This window comes from Mobula birostris, chromosome 15 (genome assembly GCF_030028105.1).
Source record: "Mobula birostris isolate sMobBir1 chromosome 15, sMobBir1.hap1, whole genome shotgun sequence".
In the NCBI taxonomy this organism is placed as follows: domain Eukaryota; kingdom Metazoa; phylum Chordata; class Chondrichthyes; order Myliobatiformes; family Myliobatidae; genus Mobula; species Mobula birostris.
The window spans coordinates 19,273,511-19,300,077 of record NC_092384.1 but is presented as its reverse complement, the minus strand read 5'-3'; the positions used below and the strand labels follow the sequence as shown (position 1 = coordinate 19,300,077).

The 26,567-nt window shown below is 42.5% G+C and overlaps 1 protein-coding gene across 2 annotated transcripts in view; it reads left to right on the top strand.

Annotated features, from left to right (window-relative positions):
* The window catches only part of gnao1a (guanine nucleotide binding protein (G protein), alpha activating activity polypeptide O, a), a 302,144-nt gene that overhangs the window by 86,691 nt on the left and 188,886 nt on the right, over positions 1 to 26,567 (top strand). For both annotated transcript variants that reach the window (XM_072279401.1, XM_072279400.1), the window contains exon 3: positions 15,690 to 15,831. In XM_072279401.1, coding sequence (XP_072135502.1) covers positions 15,690 to 15,831 — 142 coding nt within the window. The remainder of the gene's footprint in view (positions 1 to 15,689; positions 15,832 to 26,567) is intronic.

Here is a 26,567-nt window from a genome sequence, read left to right as displayed (position 1 = left end):
AATAGTTCCAAAGTCTTACTACTTATTTCTCACCAACTATCAGTGACAAGAAAAACTGCTTTTTGAACACAAACACACACAAATGATGCTATTTAAAAAATTTTTGCTCCTAGCAAGGTTTACTGTTTAAAGGCCACACAAGTGCATGTGACTATAAGAGACTGTTCTTCAAAAGTCTTCTGTCCCAGTTAAGCAGCAGAGTGTTCCAGATAGTCCAAGGGGATCCTGGCTATTTGCTCAATTGGACTTGTTCTTTAAGAGTTGTTCGAAATAAGAGGCTACTCTAATTAACTGATGGCTCAATTAACCAGAATCCACTGGACTTAACAACAGGTTTCAAAACTATTAAGCAGAACATAAGTGATTGAAGTGAAAGAGAAGCTCGGGTTGGCTGCCAGTTTGTAGGGTTGTTCCCCGAGCCTCGAAGTCTGGTCGCAACTGTTTCATCGCCAGTCGAGGTGACATCATCAGCGCTCAATTGAGTGTTGTATCTGCCGAGTGCTCGCATTTATATTGGTCTGACTTGTCATTCTGATTGGCTGGCTGTTGTGCTGACCACTAGTCTCCACTGGGTCCCGGCCAACCGGATATCAGGGTGGTCTCCGCTGACCCGTATCCCTGGCTTGTGAGTGTTGGCTCCTTGGATGTTCATGGCTCATCCCTCGGCCCTGATCCCGCAGACACATAGGTTCCTAAATTGTGTCCAGTTCAATATGCTTGTTAATAGAGTCCTCTGTTGAGAACCAATTTCTAAGAATTCTCACGATTTCTTGTTTTGTGCTTCTGCCAGTATTTTTGCAGTTTCGCAGATGAACTTGTGCCTGTCTTGGTCTTCATGTACTGAGAAGAGTGACAGACATCGTGTCCCCTGATGTTCATATATTCTTGTGGATAGTTTTCTCCCCTTATGTCCTCGGTAGTGTTGGGAGCAATCTCCACATGGCATTTGGTATGTTACATTTGTTCTCTCCATGTGTGCTGCTGGATCTTTGGTTCTCAAGACTCCAGTAGCAAACATATTGAACTGGATGCAATTTAGGAAGCTATTTGCCTGTGGGATCGAGGCTGAGGGGTGAGCCACAGACACCCGAGGGACCAACGCTCACAAAGCAGGGATACGGGCCAGCGGAGATAACTCAGCTATCCGGTTGGCCGGATCCCAGTGGAGGCCAGCCACCAGTGCAACAGCCAACCAATCAGAACAAGTTGGACCAAAATAAACGCGAGCACTCGCCAGAAACAACAGTCAGTTGCACACTGATGATGTCAACTCGGCTGGTGACAAAACGTTTGCGGCCTAACCTCCGGGCTCAGTGAGCAAACCTACTACCATAAGTGATTATAAAAGGATGTAACTTGCCTTGTTTTTGCCTTTCTTCCCTGCGGCGCGCTTTTCCGCTCTAAATGACGGGCCTGATCTGGCATGGGCTTTGAGAGCAGATACCACAGTGCAGGGGCTGGGAGTCACCACATACTCCTGCCCTGCAGGGGAAGGTGAAACTCTTGACAGTCACTACCTGAAGAACTGTGGAGGCTAGGTCTTTGGAAGCACTTAAGGTAGAGGCAGATTTGTGGTCTGAGGGTTATGTGGATCTGGCGCAGAAGAGGAGTTGAGGCCTGGGGTAGACCAGCCATGATCGTAATAATGGTGGCACAGCCTCAAGGGGTCTGGTGGCTGACTCCTGCTGCTCTGATCCTGTAGACTGGAGTGGAGAATTGCTGGTGGAACTTGGCCTATGAGTCCATTTTTCTATAGTTATCTGCCTGCCCCACTAACTGATGGCAGTCCTACTCAGAAACTCTTGGAAAGTGTTATTTTGATAGAGCGGTGTAATGCCAACTTGGGCCCTCTCAGAGGGCAGTCAGGAACAGCCAGAACAAGGAGCTGTGTAGGAGGGACAGCCATAATAGCCACCTTCCAGGTCACCACCCCTGAGAAGCAAGATTAGATTGTCAGAATGGCTGGGGTGCCAGTCAGGAGGGCAGAGTGAAACAGCTGGCAGAGCGGCTTCGTCACAACTGCAGCAACTTGGGTTTGATCCTCACCTCTGATACAGTCTGTGCGGGGTTTACACATTCTCCCTGAGTTTCCCCTGATGCTGTGCTTTCCTCCCACATCCCCAGGACATCTCCTCACCATCATCATGGGCCATGTCCTATGACGTGAGCAATCGTGGTCTCATGACTGTGATCGTTCTTGGCAAATTCTTCTACAGAAATGGTTTGCCATTGCCTTCTGGGCCATTGCTTTACAAGATGGGTGACCCCAGCCATTATCAATACTCTTCAGAGATTGTCTGCCTGGCATCAGTGGTCACATAGCCAGGACTTGTGATCTGCACCAACTACTCATACAGCCATCCAGCACCTGCTCCCATGGCTTCACGTAACCCTGATCAGGGTGGGTTGGGGGGGGGGGGCGTTGCTAAGCAGATGCTACACCTTGCCCAAGTGTGACCTGCAGGCTAGCGGAGGGAAGGAGCGCCTTACACCTCCTTTGGTAGAGACGCATCTCCACCCCGCTACCCGCAAAGATGTACAGGCAAATCCGCTGGTTAGCAATAGATTGTGACTGGTGTAGGTGAGTGGTAGGATTGGGTGAAGTTGAATGGAGTGTGGGAAGATTGAAAATCGGATTAGTGTTGGAGTTAAAGTAAATGGATCTGGATGGATAGCATCGACTTGATGGGCCAAAGAGCCTGCTTCCATACTGGCTGGCTCTTTGAGGGTCAATGAACACCCTGCCTCCTGTGTATGTGTCAGGTAATGAGCCGTAACTTCCTCCCTGCCTCTTGTTTCAAGCATAAGTGGAGGAGGAGGGCATTACTGAATTTACTGAATTTCCTTTCAGGCAGAATCATTGAGGAAAAATCTGCCCTTAAAGTATTTCGTCCCCATGATAACAAAATGTGGGTTTACTTCAATAAAATGCCTTCCATGATTTGAGATGCCTGCCAGCCTGTCATGAGAATGCAGTTGAAACTGGTGCAGGAAATAGGGTAGGCAATCGGCAACCAGCAATAAGCCTGTAACCAGGTCATCTGTTGCAGAGATGCTGGTTGAGAGATAACAAGGCTATTAAGTGGCTCCATTGTGAGTACAGACTGTAACACCACATGTCCCCACTGCAGGCAAGATCAGCAGCTGCAGAAGCCTGCCGGTATCATCCTCCGTCCTGGGCACTGACAGCCAGCCCTGTTTATTTATTAGTACACAGGCAGACTGCTCCACACAAGCAGAGAGGAGTTTGTCATTTATGCTGACTTCAATTAAACAGGCAGATTTTATCCTTTCGGTGAATTTGTGACACCTTGCCCTGTTTGAATTTTACATGTGGGAAGTAAAGTGTGCAACGTGCTGTCAGGGGTGATGGTAGAGGCAGGTTACGGACATTTAACAAACTCTTCAACTGGCACATGGATGATAGAAAAATGAACAGCTACGTAGAAGGTAAGGGTTGGACTGGTCTTGAGTAAACTAAAGGGTCAGCACAATATTGTGGGCCGAAGGGCCTGTACTGTGATGTAGTGTTCTGTGTTCTGTGTTAAAAAGCACCACTGGTACATGTAAGGGGAGTGAGATCACAGAGCTTTCCAGACTGCCCAGTCCCCATACCTGTAGTTGTAACGACAAGTGTGCACCACCCTGCCTCCAACTCAGCTGCTGGTTCATAAGGTCATCCAAAGATTTCCCTCGAATGCCACATTTAACATCCCTTCAAAGCACTCTGCAGAGACCCTGTAGCTTTCTTTCCTAGTCTAAACCGGTGTGGTCGTAGGAAGAGACAGACACCTGAATGGCCACTGGTCAGCAATGGGAACAAGGATTTGCCTGCTCCAGTAACTGATCCATACCCCTGCTCCAGAAGCCCACTATGTGTACACACAGTTTCCGTATCCTGGGATACGACTGCAATCAGGAAATCCGAATGCTATGTTAATGGTTACATCTTGCTGGGCTGAGTGAGATCTTCCAGACTTGAGTTACTGCAGGTATGACAGCAGGGTTCAGTGGCCACTGTCATGTCACACATTGCATCGAAAGGAATGTTTTGCTCTTTTATATCGTTAGCATTTTCTTAGGTCGTGGATACCTGAGGGTGAGATCTCTAGGGTCTCATGTGGCCATCCACAAGAGCTGCAATAATTCAGAGATTGTGTGCGTACACCTGTGAACAGTCCAATAGTGATCTTCAGAAAGCAATTCTGTTGCCTCAGTGTCAGATAATCAACAAGACATTGAGGAGGAGAAAAAAGGATCAGCCATGATTGAATGGTGGAGCAGACTCGATGGGCCAAATGGCCGAATTCTGCTCCTGTGACTTAACTTTTCCCATGATGGACTGGGCTGTATCCATTACTTTTTGTAGGATTTTTCATTCAAGGGCATTGGTGCTTCCACACCAGGCATGATATAACCAGTCAATACACTCTCCAACACTCATCTATAGAAGTTTGTCAAAGTTTTAGATGACATGCCAAATTTTCGCAAACTTCTAAGCAGAGGCACTGCTGTGCTTTCTTCATAATGACACTTGCATGCTGGACCCAGAACAGATCCTCTGAAATGATAACTTCAGTTAATTTAAAGTTGCTGACCCTCTCCAATCCTAACCCATCACTTTACTTTTGCTCAGAAGTTGAAAAACACACAAAATCACGTGGAATGGTAACCATTTTTCCTCAATATTATAATGAATGGCTTCAACAACACATTAGACTGATAACAGGCGTGAAAAATGAGAGGAAACTAGTTCTGTCCTTCATAGGAATAAACATGTGTTTGTATGTTGGACTTTTGAGCTTGATAATATTATGGCAACTTGTTTCGTAAGTCCATAAATAGGGCATTTGTAATCTGAGGACTTGCTCTCTTCTCATCAATACCATCAGGGAGGAGGTACAGGAGCCTGCAGATCAACCCTCAGTGTTTTAAGAACAGCTTTTTCCCTCTGCCAAAAGCTTTCTGAATATTCCGTGAACCCAAGACACAAACTCATTATTCCTTGTTAGCAGTTAATTTCGGCTTAACTGTTTTGTAATTGTTATGACTTGCACTGTACTGCTGCCACAAAACAACAAATTTTGCGACATACGTTGGTGATAATAAACCTGATTCTGAGAGTCAGGACAATAAATGACCTGTTTGACTGACCTGACTGCCCGTTGGTTACGAGTAAGGTTTAGGATGGCATGGCAGTGTAGCAGTTAATGACAGGCATACAATTCCCACTTTGCAGGGAGTTTGTACATTCTCCCCGTGACCGTGTGGATTTTCTCTGTGTGCTCCTGTGACCTCCCACATTTCGAAGTCCATGGTTTAGCAGGTTAATTAGTGATATGGGTGAAGTTGGGCAGTGCAGGCTCGTTGGGACAGTAGGACCTGTATGATTTTTCCTACAGTGGGCGAGTCTACGACCAGAGGGCACAGCTTCAGAATACACAGATGTCCCTTTAGAACAGAGATGAGGAGGAATTTATTTTGCCAGAGGGTGGTGAATTTGTGGAATTCATAGCCACAGACTGCTGTGGAGGCCAAGTCATTGAAGATATTTAAAGTGGATGTTGCTAGGTTCTTCATTACTAAGGGTATCAAAGGTCACGGGGAAAACGTAGGAGAATGGGGCTGACAGCAATAATAAATCAGCCATGACAGAATGGTGGAGTAAGCTTAATGGGCCCAATAGCCAAATTCTGCTCCTATGTCTTACAGTTCAAGGTCTTATAAATAAAAATCACAAGAAACAGGAGAACGAGTAGGTTAACCAGCACCTCTAAACTGTTTATTATTTAGTCAGGTCATCCAATATTGACCTCAGTGCCACTCCCCCACTAACACCATTCCCCTTGACTCCTTTGCATTTCAAATTCCTGTCAGTTTCCACCTGGAATATATTCAATGGTGTCACCTCCAGAGCCTTTTTTGTCTTAGACAATTCCAAAGATCCACGATCCCCTAAGGAAAGAAATCATTCCTCATTTCCAAGTTTAATGGACACCGCCTTACTCTGAAATGTACATCCTAGTTCCAAATACGCTATGGGAAACATCCTCTCAGTATCCACCTTGTCAAATCCCTTGAAATCTAGTGATCTCAAGAGTTCAAAGTAAATTTATTATCGATGTCTATATATGTCACCATATAAGACACATTTTCTTGTGGGCATGCAAAGTTCAAATTTATTATCAAAGGACATCCTGTATATGTCCCGTTATACAACCCTGAAATTCGTTTTCTTGTGGGCATTCACAGTAAGTACAAAGAAACATAATAGAGTCAATGGAAGAACGCACGTAGCAAGACGGACAAACAGCCAATGTGTAAAAGTCAACAATCTGTGCAAATACAAAAAACAAAATCAAAATTATAATAATAAATAAATATTGAGAGCAGGAGATAAAGAATCCTCGAAAGTGAGTCCATAGGTCATAGGAACAGTTCAGTGTTGGGCTGAGTGAAGTTGAGTAAAGTTATCCCCTCTGTTTCACAGCAGAAACAAAGAAATAAAATAAATTTAATGAAAAACTACAAAGACTGACAACTAATATGCACAAAAGACAAACTCTGCCAATACAGAATAAATAGTAAAAAAATACAAAGAACATGAGTTGTAGGGTCCTTGAAAATGGGTCCATACAGTAAATTGTGGAATCAGTTTGGTGTTGAGGTGTGTGAAGTGATCCACGCTGGTTCAGGAGCCTGAAGGTTGAAGCGTAATAACTGTTCCTGAACCTGGTGGTGTGGGACCTGAGGCTCCTGTGCTTTCCTCCTGATGACAGCAGCAAGAAGAAACAATGTCCTGGATAGTGGATGCCCTTGATTAGGGATGCTGCCTTCTTATGGCACCGCTTCTTGCTGATGTGCTCAATGGTGGGGAGGGCTTTTCCTGTGATGGACTGGGCTGTATTCTAGGTTTTCCTGTTCATTGCACCAGGCCATGATGTAACCCATCAGCACTCTACTGCATAGTGTAACTTATGTTTAAGAATTGTACACAGTACCCCAGGTGTGGTCTCACACCACGCCACATGCCGTAAATGCCAACACGTTTCCCTATTGCCCCAGCTCCACACATGATGCATGCAATGTCCTGTTCATGCAGTTCCCTACATACAAGGTTGGAGGAGGAGGATGAAGTATGATCAAAAGCAACAGCTCACACTTCTAGCATAGCGTTAAACACAGTATAAGGTGGTGCTGCGCCATTGCTGCTGTAACAAAAGCAGTTTAGTGGGTCTGGTACCAAACTGCAGTTGCTGAACAGACTGAACCATGGATTTTCAGCCAATGTGGCCCTGTAAAGGGCAATGGAACAATGGAGTCCTGATGGAGAGTCTGGGCCTGGAACGTCAACTGTTTATTCATCTCTGTAGATGCTGCCTGGCCATTTTCTGTGTCTTACTCTCGATTTCCAGCATGTGCAGAATCTCTTGTGTGATTTAATTAAAAATCAAATTTATTGATGTCGAGGTGAAAGTACTCAATTCCTTTGGCAAAAATGTATGATTTGCTTTATATTTACACGGAGAGGTGAGATCAGGTATAACACCCCATCCAGCATCCACTCTGTACTGCTGGAGGAGGTAGTGCTGTAGGTTCTCAATTTTCTCTTGATGTAAAAGCTGGCCATTCGGTCCATTTAGTCTGTGATGTTTCATCTCATCTTTGGAATGTGTGAAAAAAAAACAGAACTCGAGGAGAAATCCGCACAGTCGCAGAGAAAGCGTGTAAACTCTACACGGACAGCCCCAGAAGTCAAGGATGAACCTGGGTTATTGGAGCCCTACTGTGTGGCTTTACCACCCAAAGTGAGTATCTACCTGCTGAAACTATTGAAGTAAGAAGGATTCTTCCCTTTTAGAAGAATGGTGGTGGATCTCATTGAAGCCTATCGAATATTGAAAGGCCTAGGTAGAGGTTCTGTGTGTGTGTGTGTGTGTGTGCGCGCGCATGCGCGCGCACTTATTTGTTATAGTGGAGGGGGTCTCGGATCAGAGGACACAGCTTCAGAACAGAAGGACGTCCCTTTAGAACAGAGACAAGAAGGAATTTCTTTAGCCAGAGGGTAGTGAAACTTTAGAATTCACTGCCACTGATGGTTGTGGAGGCCTAATCTTTGACTATATTTAAAGCAGAGACGAGAAGGAATTTCTTTAGCCAGAGGGTGGTGAAACTTTAGAATTCATTGCCACTGATGGTTGTGGAGGCCTAATCTTTGACTATATTTAAAGCAGAGGTTGTTAAGTACTTGATTAGTAAAGCTGTTAAAGGTTATGAGGAGAAGGCAGGAGAATGGGAATGAGAGGGATAATAAATCAGCCAGGACGGAACAGACTCAATGGGCCGAATGGCCTAATTTCTGCTCCTGTGTCTTCTGGTCTGATGGATTTCAGGTAATTGAGCTGATTGTCATCTGACACTGGAACTCAAATGCTAATGGAGCAGGAAGGGAAAGAGGGACAACACACAACCCCTGTGTTGTGGCCATTTGGGCAACAGAAATTCATTTTTACACAAATCACTAATTATTACAAAAAAGTTTAAGGTACAGAATAAAATTTGCTTTCAAGGTACATGACTGGGAAGTAAGATAAATAAATAAGCATAATTATTTATCTCTGCTTGTGTTTCTTGACATACATGTCATTGATGCAGCTTCTCATTATGAAAGCTCACGATACACACCGTTTTCTGTGCACCAATAATGCAAGAGTCTCCTGTATTTATAGTGCATAGAAATTACAACATGGAAATAATCCACTTAGCTGAGCCGGTCAGTGTTTTAACAAGACTCTCTGCTCCAGCCTTAGGCAAAAAATCATTTTATCTGTTAGTTTTATTTTTAGCTTTGTTGTACGTGATTCATCTTCCTACATAGAGTGCATTTGGACTTGTAAGGAGGACAATAGTTCGTGTGAGGATTATTTGTACGAAGCCCTTTACTTAAGGTACCAGATCAATAACTTTTAACAATCCAGCCTATCATGTCAGAGTTCATTAGCCTGTAGATTTTGTGCATTTTGCAATCTGGGACAAATTGTGATTGGCCAATTCGGTAGATGCTGTGGTGGTTATAATGTTTGAACTACATGCGCTATGTATAACATCTGCATGCTTTCTTAAGACAAATTGTACCCCTGACCTAAAGAATGGCATGAACCTTCCAAATGAATAACCGCAATATGGGTTGTAACTGCTGTCTATCACTACATAACTATGACACATTTTAAGATTCCGGAGCAAGGTAGGAAGTCCAGAACTTGTGCTTCTGTTTTCAGAACAACTGTGCTTCACGGTGGAATTCCTCCTCAGCTATGCCCCTGTAGTCATCAGTAAAATTCCAGACTCTTCCTCATTTTGACCATGGTGATTGGACTCTCGGGAAGACAATAAGGGCTTCTCATTTTTGGGCAGCGGATACGCTCCCATTCTTCAATTACTGGACAATATCCCTGTTAATAACTGGTTGGAATAGCTTGTGATCTGCTAAATAGCCTTCAAAATAATAAATAATTGTATAATACACAAAGGATATGACTGTACAATGGCGGAATCCATAATTACAAATCTAGAATGGATGTTATGTTGATTATATTATTCAGAAGTGTGTAAATAAGCCCTTATTAAGCCCACTGTAAACAACATGCTGGAAATACTCAGCAGTTAAGCCGGTAGAATACAGAAACAGACTGAATGTTTCAGGTTGAAGATCCCTTGTCAGAACTTAATTGTTCTAACGTGTAGTCCTCCACCTAAAAGATTCATTCAGTTCCTCTTTCCACAGCTACTGCCTGGCTGGCTGTTATTTCAAGCTCTCTTTTTAGCTTTCCCTATTAAACCCAGTTCTCATGGCTTGAGCCTTCTAAATCCGTGCATTCATAACTTAACCTTTCTGCTGCCAAGATTGTCAATGGAATAGAATGCACATTGAAATCACCTTAGCCACCGAAATCAAAGTTCGATATTCTGAATCTGGACACTTGTTCTAGGTTGTGAGAATTTAAAAGTTTTGTCAAGCTTATGTTTACATTTCATTCTGGTTACATATCATTAGAATAATTGAGTATTCTTTCATGGAATCTGATCAGATGACTTATTCCTGAAACAATGATCCTTTTAAGCAGCAGTGGTGTGTTAAATGGGCAGAAACGCTGTGAAAGGAGTGATATCAGAGCATTGAAGGGGCTGTGATACAGCATCAAGGATTCAACAAAGCATCATTTGGTATGTTTGAGCACCACTTGGTCTGTGTTCAAGTAGCCTTTTATTTGTATCTTGAAAGGAATATCAAGCACGTGGTTTGGCTGGGTGTCCAGTTGGAATCGTCTCACGCTTTAAGTTGCTGCCTCCAACTGGCATCCCTTCCAACAATGAAAAGACCCAAATTCCTTCTGAGCTTAAACCAGGCAGGTCACATTTTGAACCACAGAAATCGCACTTCCTATCCAAGCAGCCAATTGGCAGCTGCTCAAAAGCTTGCTGTAATGATGCAGCCCTGTTAGATGGGGAAGATCAGCCTGTCAATGGGAGATCCTACTTATTAGCCCACTAGAGACACATGACTGAGATTAGCAAGATGACTGTCAAGGGTTTCTTTCAGAGGGGGCAAAGGAGATTTACCAGGATGTTTGGAGCAAAGGAGGATGAGAGGTGAATTGATAGCGCCGTACGAGATGATAAGAGGCATAGATTGAGTGGATCACCAGAGACTACTTCTCAGGCTGGCAATGGCTAATACAAAGGTGTATAATTTTAAGGTGTTTGGAGGAAAGTATATTGGGGGTGGGGATGTCAGAGGTAAGTACTTTACAAAGAGTGATAGGTGCATGGAACACCCTGCCAGAGTGGTGGTAGAGACAGATACTTTAGGGCCATTTAAAACATTCTTAGATAGGCACATGAATGATAGAAAAGTGGAGGGCTTTGTAGGAGGGAAGGGAATGATCTTAGAGTAGCTTATAGGTTGGCACTACATCTTGGGCCAAACGGCCTGTAGTGTGCTGTAAAGCTCTATGGTCTGTGTTGTGTGAAAGCATGCAGTGCATGAAGGGCTGAACAGTGAAATAAAGCAAGATGTACAGTTCAATTGATTGAAAGCTTGGAATTTTAAAATCAGGTTAGGAAGAAGAAAAAGATGGGATGAAAAATTTTATAATTTTCATGTCAGAGGATTGGATGAGTTGAAGTGCAGAGGGAATGAACGAAATGGAAACCTGTTGGTGGGAACCGGACTTCGATATTGGAGTCGCCAACAACAGGAATTCTGCAGATGCTGGAAATTCAAGCAACACACATCAAAGTTGCTGGTGAACGCAGCAGGCCAGGCAGCATCTCTAGGAGGAGGTACAGTCAACGGTTCGGGCCGAGACCCTTCGTCAGGACCTTCTCGGCCTGAAACATCGACTGTACCTCCTCCTAGAGATGCTGCCTGGCCTGCTGCGTTCACCAGCAACTTTGATGTGTGTTGCTTCTATATTGGAGTGATGTTTTTCATTGTCGGAGCTTTTGCTGGGGCCATATAGAAATTATTCTACCTGAACCATCCACACCTTTAGAGAGAAATTGTTTAAATGGCGCATAAGTTGGTCAGGCTGTGTTCTGGGATCATTGGTGGGTGTGGTGCAGGCACTGGGGAGATTGCATGGACTCGCAAGTCTTGAAGTGATGTAGGACTGTCGTCTGCTCTAGCTGAGAGAGGGGATGGGAAAGTTCTGTTTGAACAGTTGAGGTAGTTAGTGCGATGAGAGTGTTCTCATCTGAAGCATCTTATGGGATTAAAAATATCAAATTGAGGCAGAAATTGTAGCAAGGAAATAAGGATTTCCAAGAATAGAGGTTAATATATGATAGTTAATTAGTTGTGATTAACATTATCTAATTAGAGAGGTATATAGCAGAGCATGAGGTAAAAGGCATCACCTTGTCTATACTGACATTGCAGAGATGAGTAATTTGCAGATAAATTGTGTTGAAGGGAAATTAAAAGAATCGAAAGGAAGATATTAGCCTAAATTATTATCAAGCTTAAATATTTTCCTGAACAAAAGAATAAATCCAAATGTGAGAGTGGATAGACCTCTTCCTGTAGGGTAATTACTTTTGACTTCTGATTATTAAGACTAAATGAGTCCAAACTGGAATGCACATTGAAGTCATAAACTGATAGCAATGCCTTTACAGAGAGATGGCCTGTGAATTGGGTTGAATATGGAAAAGCATAATCTGAGGAGGCATATTTACTAGGACAAGAATGCATGTGCATCATTCCCATATTCAGAAGCATCTCACAGTGCTACTGAATTGTTCCGTAGTTATGCAGGGATCACAGTGAGCATGTCGCGCAGATGGTTTAATTTATTTTGATGTGATCTCTTCGGAAAGAACTCGGTATAGATATCAGGCAGAAATCCTGCAACCATGAAATCCTTTAACATCCATTCCAGCTCCTTAAGAAGCAGATTAGAATATGGTATGTATCCCATTTAAAGAGGGGCCCTTAAAACAGTGCAGCACCACCTCCGTACCGCAGCAAGAGACAGGCCAGTTCATATGTTAGGTCCCTGAAGTGGGATTTGAACTTGCAGCATTCTGACATAGAGGTGAGAGTGCTACCAACTCAACTTGTTTCTAGATTTAAAATCGCGTAATATAAATGATAGAGTTGAGATATTAAGGAAAAAGCAGGACAAAATCAATGAATGAGTAACTGATTGCAGTGATCATTGTAATATTGACAGGCTAAAGTGTTCTTAGATCAATATAAAGAGCAATAGAGCTTCAAGGTTATTGGTAGAGTGGGTAAGTGAATATTCGTTAGTTCATAGGGACCAGGTTAGGATCTAACAGTTTCATTATATTGATATACTCCCAAGTGAATTGTGCAGAAACATAACGTGGAACAAATCCACCAATCTGTAGAATGGGAAAGAAACTTTTGTTTCCTAATTCTGAACAGATAAATATGTAACATTGCTGAAATGGAAGAATTTGCTGTTTACTTGTAGGAAAGGTCTATCCTGAATGAGTCTTGAATCACTTTGTGCAGAGTTTTATGTTGTTGAGAATAATATTGGCAATTGACATTTTATACCAGAAGACCAGGAATGATGATGAGAAGATGAGATGGGAGAATAAGTCATCAGATAGGATTTTAGTGTCACTGGAGTTGGGTGAAATAATGGCAGGACTGGAAGATTGGCTGCCACCCAACTGCATCTGGATTTAGCTGCTTTGAAATGCAATCGCAATGGCTTTTTTTTTCAGCACAGCGTGATTAAATAGGAGTGAAATGGGATAACAATCATTTCCAGTTTGTTTCATTCTACTCTGGAAACTTTACCAGATACTTGCTGTTCCCATCACCTTTTGCACCTGCCACCATCTCCATGTCAGTCATACAAGTCATGCAACACTTCCTTTGGAGAGTTGTGGGTACTTGGACTGCCAGAGCACTCACCAAAGCTAGCTTTCAGCCCCTGCAAGGTCATGCCTTTTATATTTCATCCTTCTGACTACCCTACCTTTGCAACCCTTCAAGGTGTCACTAATTCTCTAGGGTAGCTGACATGTCCCCAATTATTGGAACCAATACCTCAGCTCCCATCCTTTATGAAAGTTCCCTGCTGGCCACTAAAACTTCCTCGGTGGCAACTTCTCTTCCCCACCTCCGTCCTGGTGTTGATCCTTCCCTGTAAATACAAGAAGTACCACACCCTCCTGTAGCACCCAATAAGCTGGACCTCAGGCACTACAAAGTTGCCATGATGACCAGTTTTAAGCACTCCACTATAAAGAAGGGTCTTGCCCAAATCATCAACTGTTCATTCCTCTCCATAGCCGCTGCTTGACTTGTTGAGTTCCTCCAGCACTTTTGTGTGTGTTGCTCAAGATTTCTGGTATCTTGACTATACCTAAATTCTGAACTGATTCCACAACCTGCAGACTCACCTTCAAGCACTCTGCAACTCATGTTCTCATTCTTTGCACATGGTGTTTCTAGGTCTTCGATTTTTGTAGTTTTTCATAGATTTTAATGCATTTCTTTGTCTTACTGTGAATTTCTGCAAGCAAATACGTACATTGATAATAAATTTTGTTTCAAACTTTGAATGTTTAGAAAAGAGTCCAGAAAAATAGATCTAGAGCTAATATCTGGCTGTGTGTATGAGATGATGGAAGTTGTTGCGATGAGTTAGGATTCATGGATAGGTTCAGAAGCAGGAGTTTTCAATATTAACAAGGGCTGATAGGCTGGAATTGGTGACTACACTGCAGAAGTGGTCACAGAGCAACTGCATTAGAAGTGCGCTAATTTTAGTAGAAAGCCTTTTTGTAAACACGTGGTTCGGGTCAATATACTCCACAATTGTATATTTGCTTAATGAATATCTGCCACCAGTCTGTAACCAGGGAAGTAAAGCACTCACTGATGCACACACTTAGGCGCTTTGCTTTTTGTCTTGCCAACATATCACACAAAGGTTAAAGTCTGAATGGGTATTGAGGTCACATGCCTAAATGTGGGAATGACTGCATATTTTAAAATTTATTAATTGGAAATGTAGATAGCAAATCTGAGTTCCTGATTCACAGCCCGTGTACAGTAAATGAGTTCATGTTGGAAACAGAAGAGAAACTGCAGGTGCTGAAATCTAGAACAAAACACAAATAACTGGAGAAACTCAGTGGATGGAGCAGCGTCTGTGGAAGCAAAGGGATGGTTGATGTTCCGGGTTGAGTCCCTGCGTTCACACTGAGTTCCTCCAGCAGTTTGCTTTTTGGGCTCTAGTTAGTATTGGAATCCTAGAAACAGGGAGGAACATGAGATTGAAAAACAACTTGGAATGAATCTTAGAGTCGTACACCATAGAAACAGGCCCTCTGACCGAACAAGTCCTACCCGTACCAATCCAAATTATCAGCAGTTTGTCTGCTCATATTATGCCTTCGCGATTTATGTGCTCGTCCAGAGGCTTCTTAAGTGTTATGAGTGTGTCTGCCTCCACTCCCTTTTCAGGCAGTGTATTACAAATGGCAAGTACCCTCTGGGTGGGAAAAAATCCCTTCCTGACACCCATTCCAAACTTCTTAGTCGGCACCTTAAACCTTTGCCTTCTGGTCTTAGACTCCTTTGCCATAGGCAAAGGACTTTACTTTCTACCTTATCTATTCCTCTCATAATTTAGTATTGGTCCATCAGGTACCCCCCTCAGCCCATTCCACGCCAAGGAGAACAAACACAGTCTATCCAATCTCTCCTAATAAATGAAATGTTCCATTCCAGGCCACATCCTAGTGAATCCCTTCTGCATCCTCTCCATATAATAAAATCCTCCCTGTACGGTAGTGACCAGAACTTCACACAATATTCCAGCTGTAACCTAACCAACATTTTGTAAATTTATACCAAGACCTCCATGCTGTTGTACAGTCCATGTGCCTTCTTTACCACATTATCTACCTTTTATGCCACCTTCAGGGACCTTTGCAAAGGTTTATAAGATAGAGGGACATTAAGTCGAAGCAGCTAAGAAGAGCACACACAAAGGAAAATTGGAAACTTGCACAGGTTTGCACTGTTTGAAAAGTTTCATGACAAGAATATGGGAATTGCCTTGAAAGGACTTGGTAGAGCTGGTGGTAGATTAGGTTTTGTTTTATCCTTAACGCTGTCATTTGTGTTTCTGCAGGATTATCCATGAGGATGGATTCTCTGGTGACGATGTGAAGCAGTACAAACCTGTGGTATACAGCAACACCATTCAGTCACTGGCAGCCATTGTCCGTGCCATGGATACTCTAGGCATTGAGTATGGCGACAAGGACAGAAAGGTATAGTGGTAAAAACATTATAACTCTGCGGCACTAAAACCAAAACACAGCAGTATAAAATGATTCACATTGGACCCGGGAAACTTGAGTTTCATCCAGTAAACGTAGGATGTACATGACAGGCATTGGAATACATATTATCTTTGTTGAATTAAAATGTCAACGCTTGAAATCGTGGTAGAATAAGGAAGTGAGTATGGAATATACTGGCCAGATAAGTTACCCGCATCACACGACTCATCATTGGGATCTCAATTATAGAAAAATATGAATGAATCTTGTACCTTGCAGTTATAGAGTTTATAATAATGTCCTTCATGTTTTACATCTGAGCAAATGTATGTTTTGCTTCCTGAGTGACAGAGGCATTGATAATTTGTTCACATTAAATTTGACGGTTTGTTTCTGTATGCTGTGACACCCTTGTGCTCTGCTGCTTGGTCCCAGGGCAAGAGTCTCTCTTCCTCTCTGCTGAACTAAAACTTTGTCCAGTTTCCATTCACAAGCATCCTGTGAATTGGCTCACACCACTGGCCAACTCAGGGCAAAATGGGCAACATGCTTCCATTGAGCTTGGAAAGAGGTGCCCGTGCAGAATTTTAAGCAGATCATTAGCTCCTTTGCTGCAATATTTCAAACACAACTTAATGCACGGTGGAGCTTGATCATGCAGATTTGGTGACATTGGTGTAGGGAGTAAATGGACTCCCTCCTGTGGTCTGGAGATTTGAAGGTTTGCACTATTTTCTCAGCCAAGTTTATGAAAATGCAATCTTAGAATCAATTCTGAGTTTATTTTGTTATTAGATTACAACCAATGAGTCATTATTGAGGGGTTTAGGCACATTAAATAGTAGGCTCAATCAATCCTCCCCGCTCAACTCAGATCTAAGCATAACACTGTGGCCAGGACTGGACCTTGATCCTGATGGTGGAATATGTGAAAGTTCTGAAAGTGTAAAACTCATTTGATTTGCACTGGTTTAATGCACAACTCAGGAAGATCTTCACTTCCATTCTGTAGACAAATAAGCTCATGAAATTGCCATGGCAACCGTGCTGAAATGTTAATAAAATGCTGACCAAAAAGGAATCTTCTGTGCTAATGCACATACAATATATTACTGAAAGAGAAAACAGAGATGTGTAATGGTGGAGCCAAAAACAAGAAATTCAAAAACAGCTCCATGTTATTGGAAGGTAGATAGTGTTGCACTTAATGCAGCCATCTGATCAACATGATTAGTTATTTCAGAAACAGGCTTATTATCACTGACATATGTCATGAAACTTGTTGTTTTGTGGCAGCACTCCAGTGCAACACATTGGAAAACTATAAATTACTATAAGAAATATATATAAAAATTAAATCAAGTAGGTAGTGCAAAAAGAGAGCAAAAAGCTCTTCCTAAAACATTGTGTGTGTGTGTGTGTGTGTGTGTGTGTGTGTGGTGTGTGCGTGTGAGTATGTGTGTGTGTCTGCGTGTGTGTGTGTGTGTGTGTGTGTGTGTGTGTGTCTGTGTCTGTCTGTCTGCCTTTGGGCTCCTGTACCTTCTCCCTAATGGTGGCAATGAGAAGAGGGCATGATATCTCAGAAAAGCTGTAAATGATTGGGAAGCAATATATATCTAAAATAGTGCAAACAGGTCGCATGTGCATGAGTGCAGTATATATTTCAAATCAAGTTTATTGTTAATTTACATGTTTACCACCAAACGAGATATTTCTCTGGGTTGGGGTGTAAAGCAGAGTAGTATACATAACACACATGTAACACACAATAACTTAGGAAAATTCCAGAATTCTGGAGTTCCCTTCATTAAATTGGAAGCTAAAGTAAGAGGAGCTTGTCCGATCTTGTTGTCAGGATCAGAGTGGGGTGATCTTGTTTTGAATCCTGCTTTTCGCCGAGCTTCACACGTGAGCTGCACCCCAGGGACAATTCAGCTGTTATAGCAAGTGATAAACAACAAATAACAACTCAGTCTCCATTCAATTCTTAGGTAAAAATGGCAACACGATCTGGTTAAGCAGCCATTGTTTATACCATTATGTGAACCTCTTCTTTAATTAATTTTCTAATAAAAACCCTTGTGATTATCATGTTGTTTGCACAAGACTCAGGGTTTAATGCAATGGAATGCCTTCTCGTATTATCTTTTAATTTCCTCTTCAGGGGCTCATTGGGTTATTCATTTACAAAGATGTATAACTTCAAGCAGTTGTAGGGTATAAAATTTACTCCTGTGAGTTGGTGGAATATTTTTCTCTCTTCCCTCCTGGTGGACCTCGGTCCTGGAAAGTGCAGACTTCACTGGACAATTAGGCCATGGACAGGCTTCCTTCCAAATCTTGAGCTCAAGATGGGCCTTCATGGTAGGACTCAGGAGCCACTCCCCTGTGGGTGCAACACAATGGACACAGTGCACCACTACCTGACCGCAGATGGCAGCTTCAGTGGGGGTTAATAGTTCGTGATTAGGAGCTGGAAAGCCTGCTGGGCTTTGACTGCCTCATCCAGAAATCCAACTGTAGTCAGCATTAAGGGTTAAATGACTGTTTTGACTCTTTCTTTGGGTTAAAAACACACGTCCTTCATCATCTGGTTTGATTTAACTGACGATATGCACGATCCTGGAAGAAGAAATTAACTAAAAAGTACTATTTTTGAAAAGTGCTTACCCAGAATTGATAGGAAACAAATAGATGTGTTCCATAGCTGGACGTTCCCTTGAGACTGGTGTGATTTATTTATTTATTTATATGGCGATGCGGTGGGGAATAGCCCTTCTGGCCTTTTCGAGCCATGCTGCCAGCAGACCACCAATTTAACCCCAGCTTAATCATGGAGCAATTTACAATGAGCAATTCCGCCACTAGCCAGTACACTTCTGGAATGTGGGAGGAAACCAGAGCACTGTGAGGAAACCGACACATTCCACAGGAAGGAGGTACAAACTCCTTACAGAGGACTCTGAACACTAACACCCCGAGCTGTAATAGTATCGTGTTAACATTACGCTGCAGAATGATTATAGTTGTTATGTAGAGGATATTCCCTTAAGACCATATAATGTGATTAAAGCTGTTATGTAGAAGTTATTTCTGCAGGTATAATTAGAAATGTTATACAAAGGATACTCAGTGTCCAAACGATCTCCTGCTTAGGATCACTGGCAATACTAACCTCTCTTTTTCACACAAACTACATTTGCTAATCTTCCCCCCGCCCCCATCTGCATAGTCCTCATCTCTGACTCCTGAAACTAGGAGCTGGAGCTGGTGGGTGACACCTTCAGAGTGAGGGCTGCCCACCAGCTGCCTGACCAGCTCTCCTCCGTGCAACGACTGTTCAAATCACCACCAACAGCATCTTGTTAGATTTGTTTTCTCTGAAAAATGTCAATACTTATAAAAGTGAAATGACTGCATTTGCCTCTGTTTTCTCGTAACACATTACTCCATCTCCACTGTTCTCTTCCCCAACTATGCATTGTGTTAGTTCATTTCATCCCCCAGTCCCTTTATCCAGAATCATAGTCATACAAGAGTACAGCACAGAAACAGGCCCTTCAGCCCATCTGCTCTGTGCTGAACCATTTAAACTGCCTAATCCCATCGACCTCCACAGACCATAGCCCTCCACACCCCTACCATCCATGTACCTATCCAAACTTCTCTTAAAGGTTCAAATCAAGCTTGCATGCACCACTTGTGCTGGCAGTTGATTCCTCGCTTTCACAATCCTCTGAGTGAAGAGCTTTAGAATCAGGTTTAATATCACCGGCATCTGTCATGACATTTGTTAGCTTAGCAGCAGCAGTACCATGCAATACCTGATAATATAGAAAAAATAAATTAGTAAATCAATTACAGTAGTATATATATGTAGTTAAATTTAAAATAGTGCAACGAACAGAAATGACAAAAGTGAGGTAGTGTTCATGGGTTCAATGTCCATTTAGGAATCATATGACAGAGGGGAAGAAGCTGTTCCTGAATCACTGAGTTTGTGCCTTCAGGCTCCTGTACCTCCTTCCTGACGGTAACAATGAATAAAAGGAATGTCCTGGGTGATGGAGATCCTTGGTAATGGATGCAGCCCTTCTAAGACGATGTCTTGGATACAACAGAGGCTAGTACCCAAAGTGGAGCTGATTAATTTTGCAACTTTCTGTAGCTTCTTTCAGTCCTGTACAGTAGATCCCCCCACCCCCATACCAGACAGTGATGCAGCCTGTCAGAATGCTCTCCACTGTGCATCTGTCAAAGTTTTTGAGTGTCTTGGGTGACAAACCAAATCCCCTCAAACTCCTAATGAAATGTAGCCACTGTCTTGCCTTCTTTATAGCTGTATCGATATGTTGGGACCAGGTTAGATCCTCAGATATCTTGACACCCAGGAACGTGAAATTGCTCACTCTCTCCACTTCTGATTGCTCTGTGAGGATTTCTTTGTGTTCCCTTGCCCTACCCTTTCTGAGGTCCACAATCAGTTCTTTGGTCTTACTGACATTGAGTGCAATGCTGTTACTGCATCATCACTCAACTAGCTAGTATATCTTGCTCCTGTACGCCCTCTCATCTCCATCTGGGATTCTGCCCTTAAACTTCTCACTTTTCACTATTAACCCATGAATTCCTGGTTGTAGTTCCACCCAACCTCAGTGGAAAAACCCTGCTTGCATCTACCCTATCTGTACCCCTCATAATTTTGTATACCTCTTCTCAATCTTCTACATTTCAATGAAGAAAGCCCTAACCTATTCGATCTTTCCTTATAACTCAGGTCCTCCACTCTGGGCAAAATTCTTGAAAATTTTCTCTGTACTCTTTCAACCTTCTTTATATCTCTTCTGTAGGTAGGTGACTAAAACTGCGCACAATATTCCAAACTAGGCCTCACCAACATCTTATACCCCTTCAACATAACATTCCACCTCCTGTACTCAATACTTTGATTTATGAAGGCCAATGTGCTAAAAGCTTTCTTTGTGAGCCATCACAACTGCGAATTATGGACCTATATTCCCAGGTGCCTGTATCTACACGCTCCTTCCCTGGTTGGTCCTACTGAAGTGCTGCATTAAATTCTATGTGCCATTTTTCAGCCCATTTCTCCAACTGGTCCAGATCCTGCTGCAAGCTCTGATAATTTTCCTCACTGTCCACTACACCCCCAATCTTGGTGTCATTTGCAAATTTGCTAATCCAGTTAACTACATTACCATCCAGATCATTGATATTAATGACAATCAGACCATTATTTCTTGGTTTTTTTTAGTGCCTTTCTTAAACAACAGAACAACGTTAGCTATCCTCCAATCCTCTGCTACCTCACTTGCTGCTAAGGATGATTTACCGCTACGGGCTCCTGCAATTTCTGCACTTGTCTCCCACAGAGACTAAGGGAATTCCTTGTCTGGCTCTGGGGTCATAATCACCCTAATTTCCCTCAAGTCAGTAAACATCCCCACCTCTGTAATCTGTATATGGTCCATGACCTTCCTGCTGCTTCTGTAGACTCTGACCTTCATAGTTTACCTTTCTGATCTTCCAGAGGAGCAATTTTGTTCCGTGCAATCATTTCGCTCTGAAGATATCTGTAGAACCTCTTAGGGTTCTGCTTCACCTTGTCTGCTCGGGCAGCCTCATGCTTTCTTTTATCCCTCCTGGTTTCTTCCTTAAAGGTTCTCTTGCATTTCTTATACTCCATAAGAACCTAATTTTTCCCACCCGCCTATACCCGCTATGCATTTCCTTTTTTTCTTAACCAGGGCCTTAATATCTCTTGAAAAACAATGTTCCCTAAACCTGTTATCTTTTCCTTTTATTCTGACAGGCAAATACAAGCTATGTACCCTCAAAATTTCACTTTTGAAGGCTTCCCACTAACCAAGTATATCTTTACCAGTAAGCAACCGGTCCCAATCCAAAGGAACTTGCCAGATCCTTTCTAATGCCATCCAAAAAATCTGATTTTCATTGCACTCATCTCTGAGCAAGATGGTCCCTCTAATCAATGACAGTCTATGGAAGTGACTGAGGCATTCTGCCGCAGTGCAACATCCACTCATGGCAAGGGCAGGCCCATTCCTTGCCAGAATGGTGCATTTATCTTGGAGTAATTTCACGGTGAAATTCATGCCCTCTGTGCCTCCAGGCAAGATGAATCAGCCATATGAATAGGCAGCTCTTGGACCACTGGAAGGAGGTGGTTCCGGAGGACCCTAGTGATGTCTTTCCCTATGGCACATGGAAGGGTAACCTCTCTGTATGTCAGCAGATCTGTTTCTTTTCTTGAAGTTGGTCACAAGCTTAGCATCTCTGTGGCATGTCCTCCTCTCCCCAGGCAAAGGGAGTCAGATTGTGAATTTGTAACTGAAGTTTCTCTTTGAGCAGTGAACTGCAGGCCGTCCACTTCACACGCTGGATGTTAGATTTGTTGACACACACACTCACTGATTTTGCCTTGTTGAGCACTAGCTCCTTTTGAGTTACCAGCCCCAAGCATTTTACAACCATCAATATTTCCTCCTTCCCCTCCAAGTAGCATTTAAGCCATGGCAGATGATGATCATCTCCAGTGAGAAAAGATCTAACAATGTATTCTGCGCATTCAACAGCATTGTCAGCTGAGAACACACCATCAATATCTTGGGGGATGGGCATACCACTGACCACTAACTTAACCAGACCAGCAAATGGATAGAAGAGCGGGTATCTATAAGACCATAAGACATGGGAGCTGAATTAGGCCATTTAGCCCATCAAGTCTGCTCTCCCATTTGAGTATGGCTGATTTATCTCTCTCAACTCCATTCTCCTTCTCCTTGTAACCTTTGACACCCTGACTAATCTAGAACCTATCAACCTCCACTTTAAATATGCCCAATGACTCGGCCTCCACAGCCATCTGTGGCAATGAATTCCACAGATTCACCACCCTCTGGCTAAAGAAATTCCTCCTAATCTGTATTCTGAAGAGGCGTCCCTCTATTCTAAGGATGTGTCCTCTAGTCCTGGACTCTCTCCTTATAGGAAACATCTTCTCCACATTCACTCTATTTAGGCCTTTCAATATCCGATAGGTTTCAATGAGATCCTTCCTCATTCTTCTAAGTTCTAGTAAGTACAGGCCCAGAACCATCAAACTGTCCTCATACATTAACCCTTTCATTCCTGGAATCATTCTTGTGAATCACACAATGAATGACTCACTTCCTAAGTCTCCAAACCCTTCCCACCATCAACAAAGCCCAAGTGGGATACAGTACTCCTTCATGGATGAACGCAGTGCCAGCAAGATGAGGGCGAGACTACCTTGACAAGGCCTCCCGAACTTGCCAGCTCTTTCAACTGAAGAGCAAGGACTTCTCTTGCTTATGGACATTCCCCCCCCCCCCGCCCACCCCCATCCATCTGCAGCTTCCCCTCGTATCATCCTAACAGTACCATTCCCTCATTGTTGCTGGTACAAAATCTTGAAACCCAATACAAACAGCTATCCATTTGCTGGTCTGGTTAAGTTACTGGTCAGTGATGGACCCATTCCCCAAGTTGATTGCAGTTACAGATGAAGGGCCACCACCTCAGGAGGAATTAGGGATGAGCCTGCTGTTAAGAGTACTGCATAAAACAAAAGACCCAGGAATAAACTTACTGTATATATTAACATAAAAATTAGGAGCAGGACTCGGTCATAGACACTTAAGCTTGCTCTGCCATGTAACATACACAGTGACCACTTTATTAGGTATACCTTTACACCTGTTCATTAATGCAAATATCCAATTAGCCGATCATGTGGCAACAACGCAATACATAAAAGCATGCAGAGATGGTCAAGAGGTTCAATTGTTGTTTAGACAAAACATCAGAATGGGGAAGAAATGTGATCTAAGTGATTTTGACTGTGAAATGATAGTTGGTGCCAGAGGGGGTGCTTTGAATATCTCAAAAACTGGTGATCTCCTGGGATTGTCACACATAACAGTAAGCAGAGCTTACAGAAAATGATATTAAAAACAAAAAAAATCCTGTGAGTGGCAGTACTGTAGGCAAAAATGCCTTGTTTATGAGAGCAGTCAGAGGAGAATGGCCAGACTGGTTCAAGCTGACAGGAAGGTGACAGTAACTCAAATAACCACCTGTTACAGCAGTGGTGTGCAGAAGAGCATCTCTGAAAGCACAACACTTTGAACCTTAAAGTGGATGGGCTACTGCAGCAGAAGACCACAAAATACACTCAGTTTATTAGATACAGGAGGTAGCTTGTGAAGTGGCCACTGTGTTAAGTTTATGCCTGAAGTGTGTTGGGTAGTCAGGTCGAAAGGCAACAAACACAAGAGAATCTGCAGATACTGGAAATCCGGAGCAACACACACAAATTGCTGGAAGGAACTCAGCTGGTCAGGCAGCATCTATAGAGGAAAATAAACAGTCAACATTTTGGCTCAAAACTCTTCAACAGGATTGGAAAAGGGAGAAGAAACCAGAATAAGAAGGTGAGGGGAGGGGAAGAGGTGCAAGCTAAAATGTCGTAGGTGAAGCCAGGTGAGGGGGAAGGTGGGTGGATGGGGGAGGGTGTATGATGTAAAGAAAGTAACCGTAGGTGAGCTAAAGTAGTGCCAGAAAGCATTACAGAGCTGGCAGTAGACTGCAGCATTGAAGATATAACATCTAAAGTGGTACCAAAGTTTGGAATCCTTTGAATCCGTCTTAGGCAGTTGTCAAGGAGATAGGCAGAGTGGATGGCTAGAGAGAGGTGTTAATGACAAGACAAAAGATGGAAAAGTGTTGGAGGATAGGCAAAGTGAATCATTATCCAAAAGGTTTAAGAGTTCATGACCTCAATATCTGGAATTCTGCCCCTTAATGGCTTCATCTTTTCAAATCTGTCCCCTTTGAATTTGCTTCTGCAAATCTATATTTTGGACTAAGCTTTTGATCACTGGGTCTAAAACCTCTAGCATGGTTTGGGGCCACATTTTTTGGCCATTACCACTGTGTCTTCTTGGGATCCTTTACATTTTGAAATATATTGTAATTGTTGGTGATTTCTGAAGCTGCGTGACAGAACCCAATCGCATGCAGCCTCAATTTAATGCCTGACTTCTGCCTGAGAACCTTTGCTTTCGGCTCTTTGATACTATTGATATCTTTGTTATCTTATCCCCACCTTTAGAATCAATTACTTTCTTTGTCAATACCCCACTTCTGACTTTGTTCATTTTTGCTGATTCACTAAGCATTGATTTCAAAATCCTCATCTTCATCTTCAAATGCATTATTTATCCTGTGTCACCAATGTGTGACTTCCCTAACTCTACACCTCACCAATTTTCTTCATTCTTTCCTGTTCATGTCTCTCACCACTCTTCATGTACCCATCTGTCCATGTCTTCACACTTCTCTCCCCTGCTACCAAAGGCAAGCATCTAGTTACAAGATATTTAGAGGTTTATACAGAATGGAACTATTGGGGGAATACAAGTAACTAAATTCAACTGTTGGAATTGCCAAAGAGGAGAAGGTAGACTGCAATGACATTGCAAAGTCCTAGTACAATGTTCTCTTCCGTGCTTCATGATCAGGAACTCTTATGGACGAACACAACTGAATGATGAGGGATAAATAAAACCTGGTACTGGTTCCCTGTAAACTAAGTGCAGACATTCAAAAACTCTCAGCATAAATACATCTGGGTTGTGCTGGGTTATAGCTAAAATCTTCACTGTTTGTCCTTTGCTCAAGACTGCGTGATAACACTTCTGATGTCTCTGTTGACAGTGCTTGCGCTGGCACTGCACTGAGCAGTGACAGGGGTGTGTGAAATTTAATTCTCACTTCAAGTTATTAATAACTCCTTATCTTTCACTCCCATTTAAAGAAAGCTCAGTACTAGTGACTTGGATTGGTTTGATTGAATTTGGACTCTTCACCACAGTAACATAGGAGCAGCTTCCCATGAATTTGCTGCAGTGGTTCCTTCAATCAGTGTTTTTATTTAGCTCTCAGACTTGACCTTTCTGCTATTTTTCAGCACTTGTCTTTATTTAATGCTTTTTGCCGGGCATTTAGTTGATCTGATGTCTGCCCCACTCCAGCATAATGCTTGCATCTATTTTTAAACTTGTTTCATCAAAAGAGACTGCATGCATTTCTGGTTATCACTGCAGATTTCAGGTTGTTTTATTAAAGAGCCTTCACTTTTTCTGAATGTATTCCTTATTGATGAAATGTTTCACATATTCAGGAAACAGTAAACAGACTTTGGGATTGAAGTGATATGACACCGACTCAAGCAGTCATCTAGTTAGCATTGAAATTTTGCAATGGAAACAATCGATATCATTGACCAGGGATTCACAAATGTTTTATTGTGATTCTATCCATTCCACAAAAGCTTTCAAATTTTAAAAGTTTAATTTATTTAAAATAGGGCAATATGTTTGAGACCTTGACCTGATTGTCATTAATTTAAATAGAGATGCCATTGGAATGTCAGTGAAATGCATGTAGTTAATAGGCTGGCCATTATAACTAGACTGAGATGCCTGACACTGGTTGTGTTACTGATTAGTGTAACACAAATTCCATTCAAGAAAGTAGCTGAACTTCAAATCTAATCCTTATTTAAACCATTCACGAAGACTATCATATGTTATAAGAGGAGAAAGAAAGGCAGTTTTGTGTTTCTATGCTCTATATAGCATATTTCAATATTTCATTAA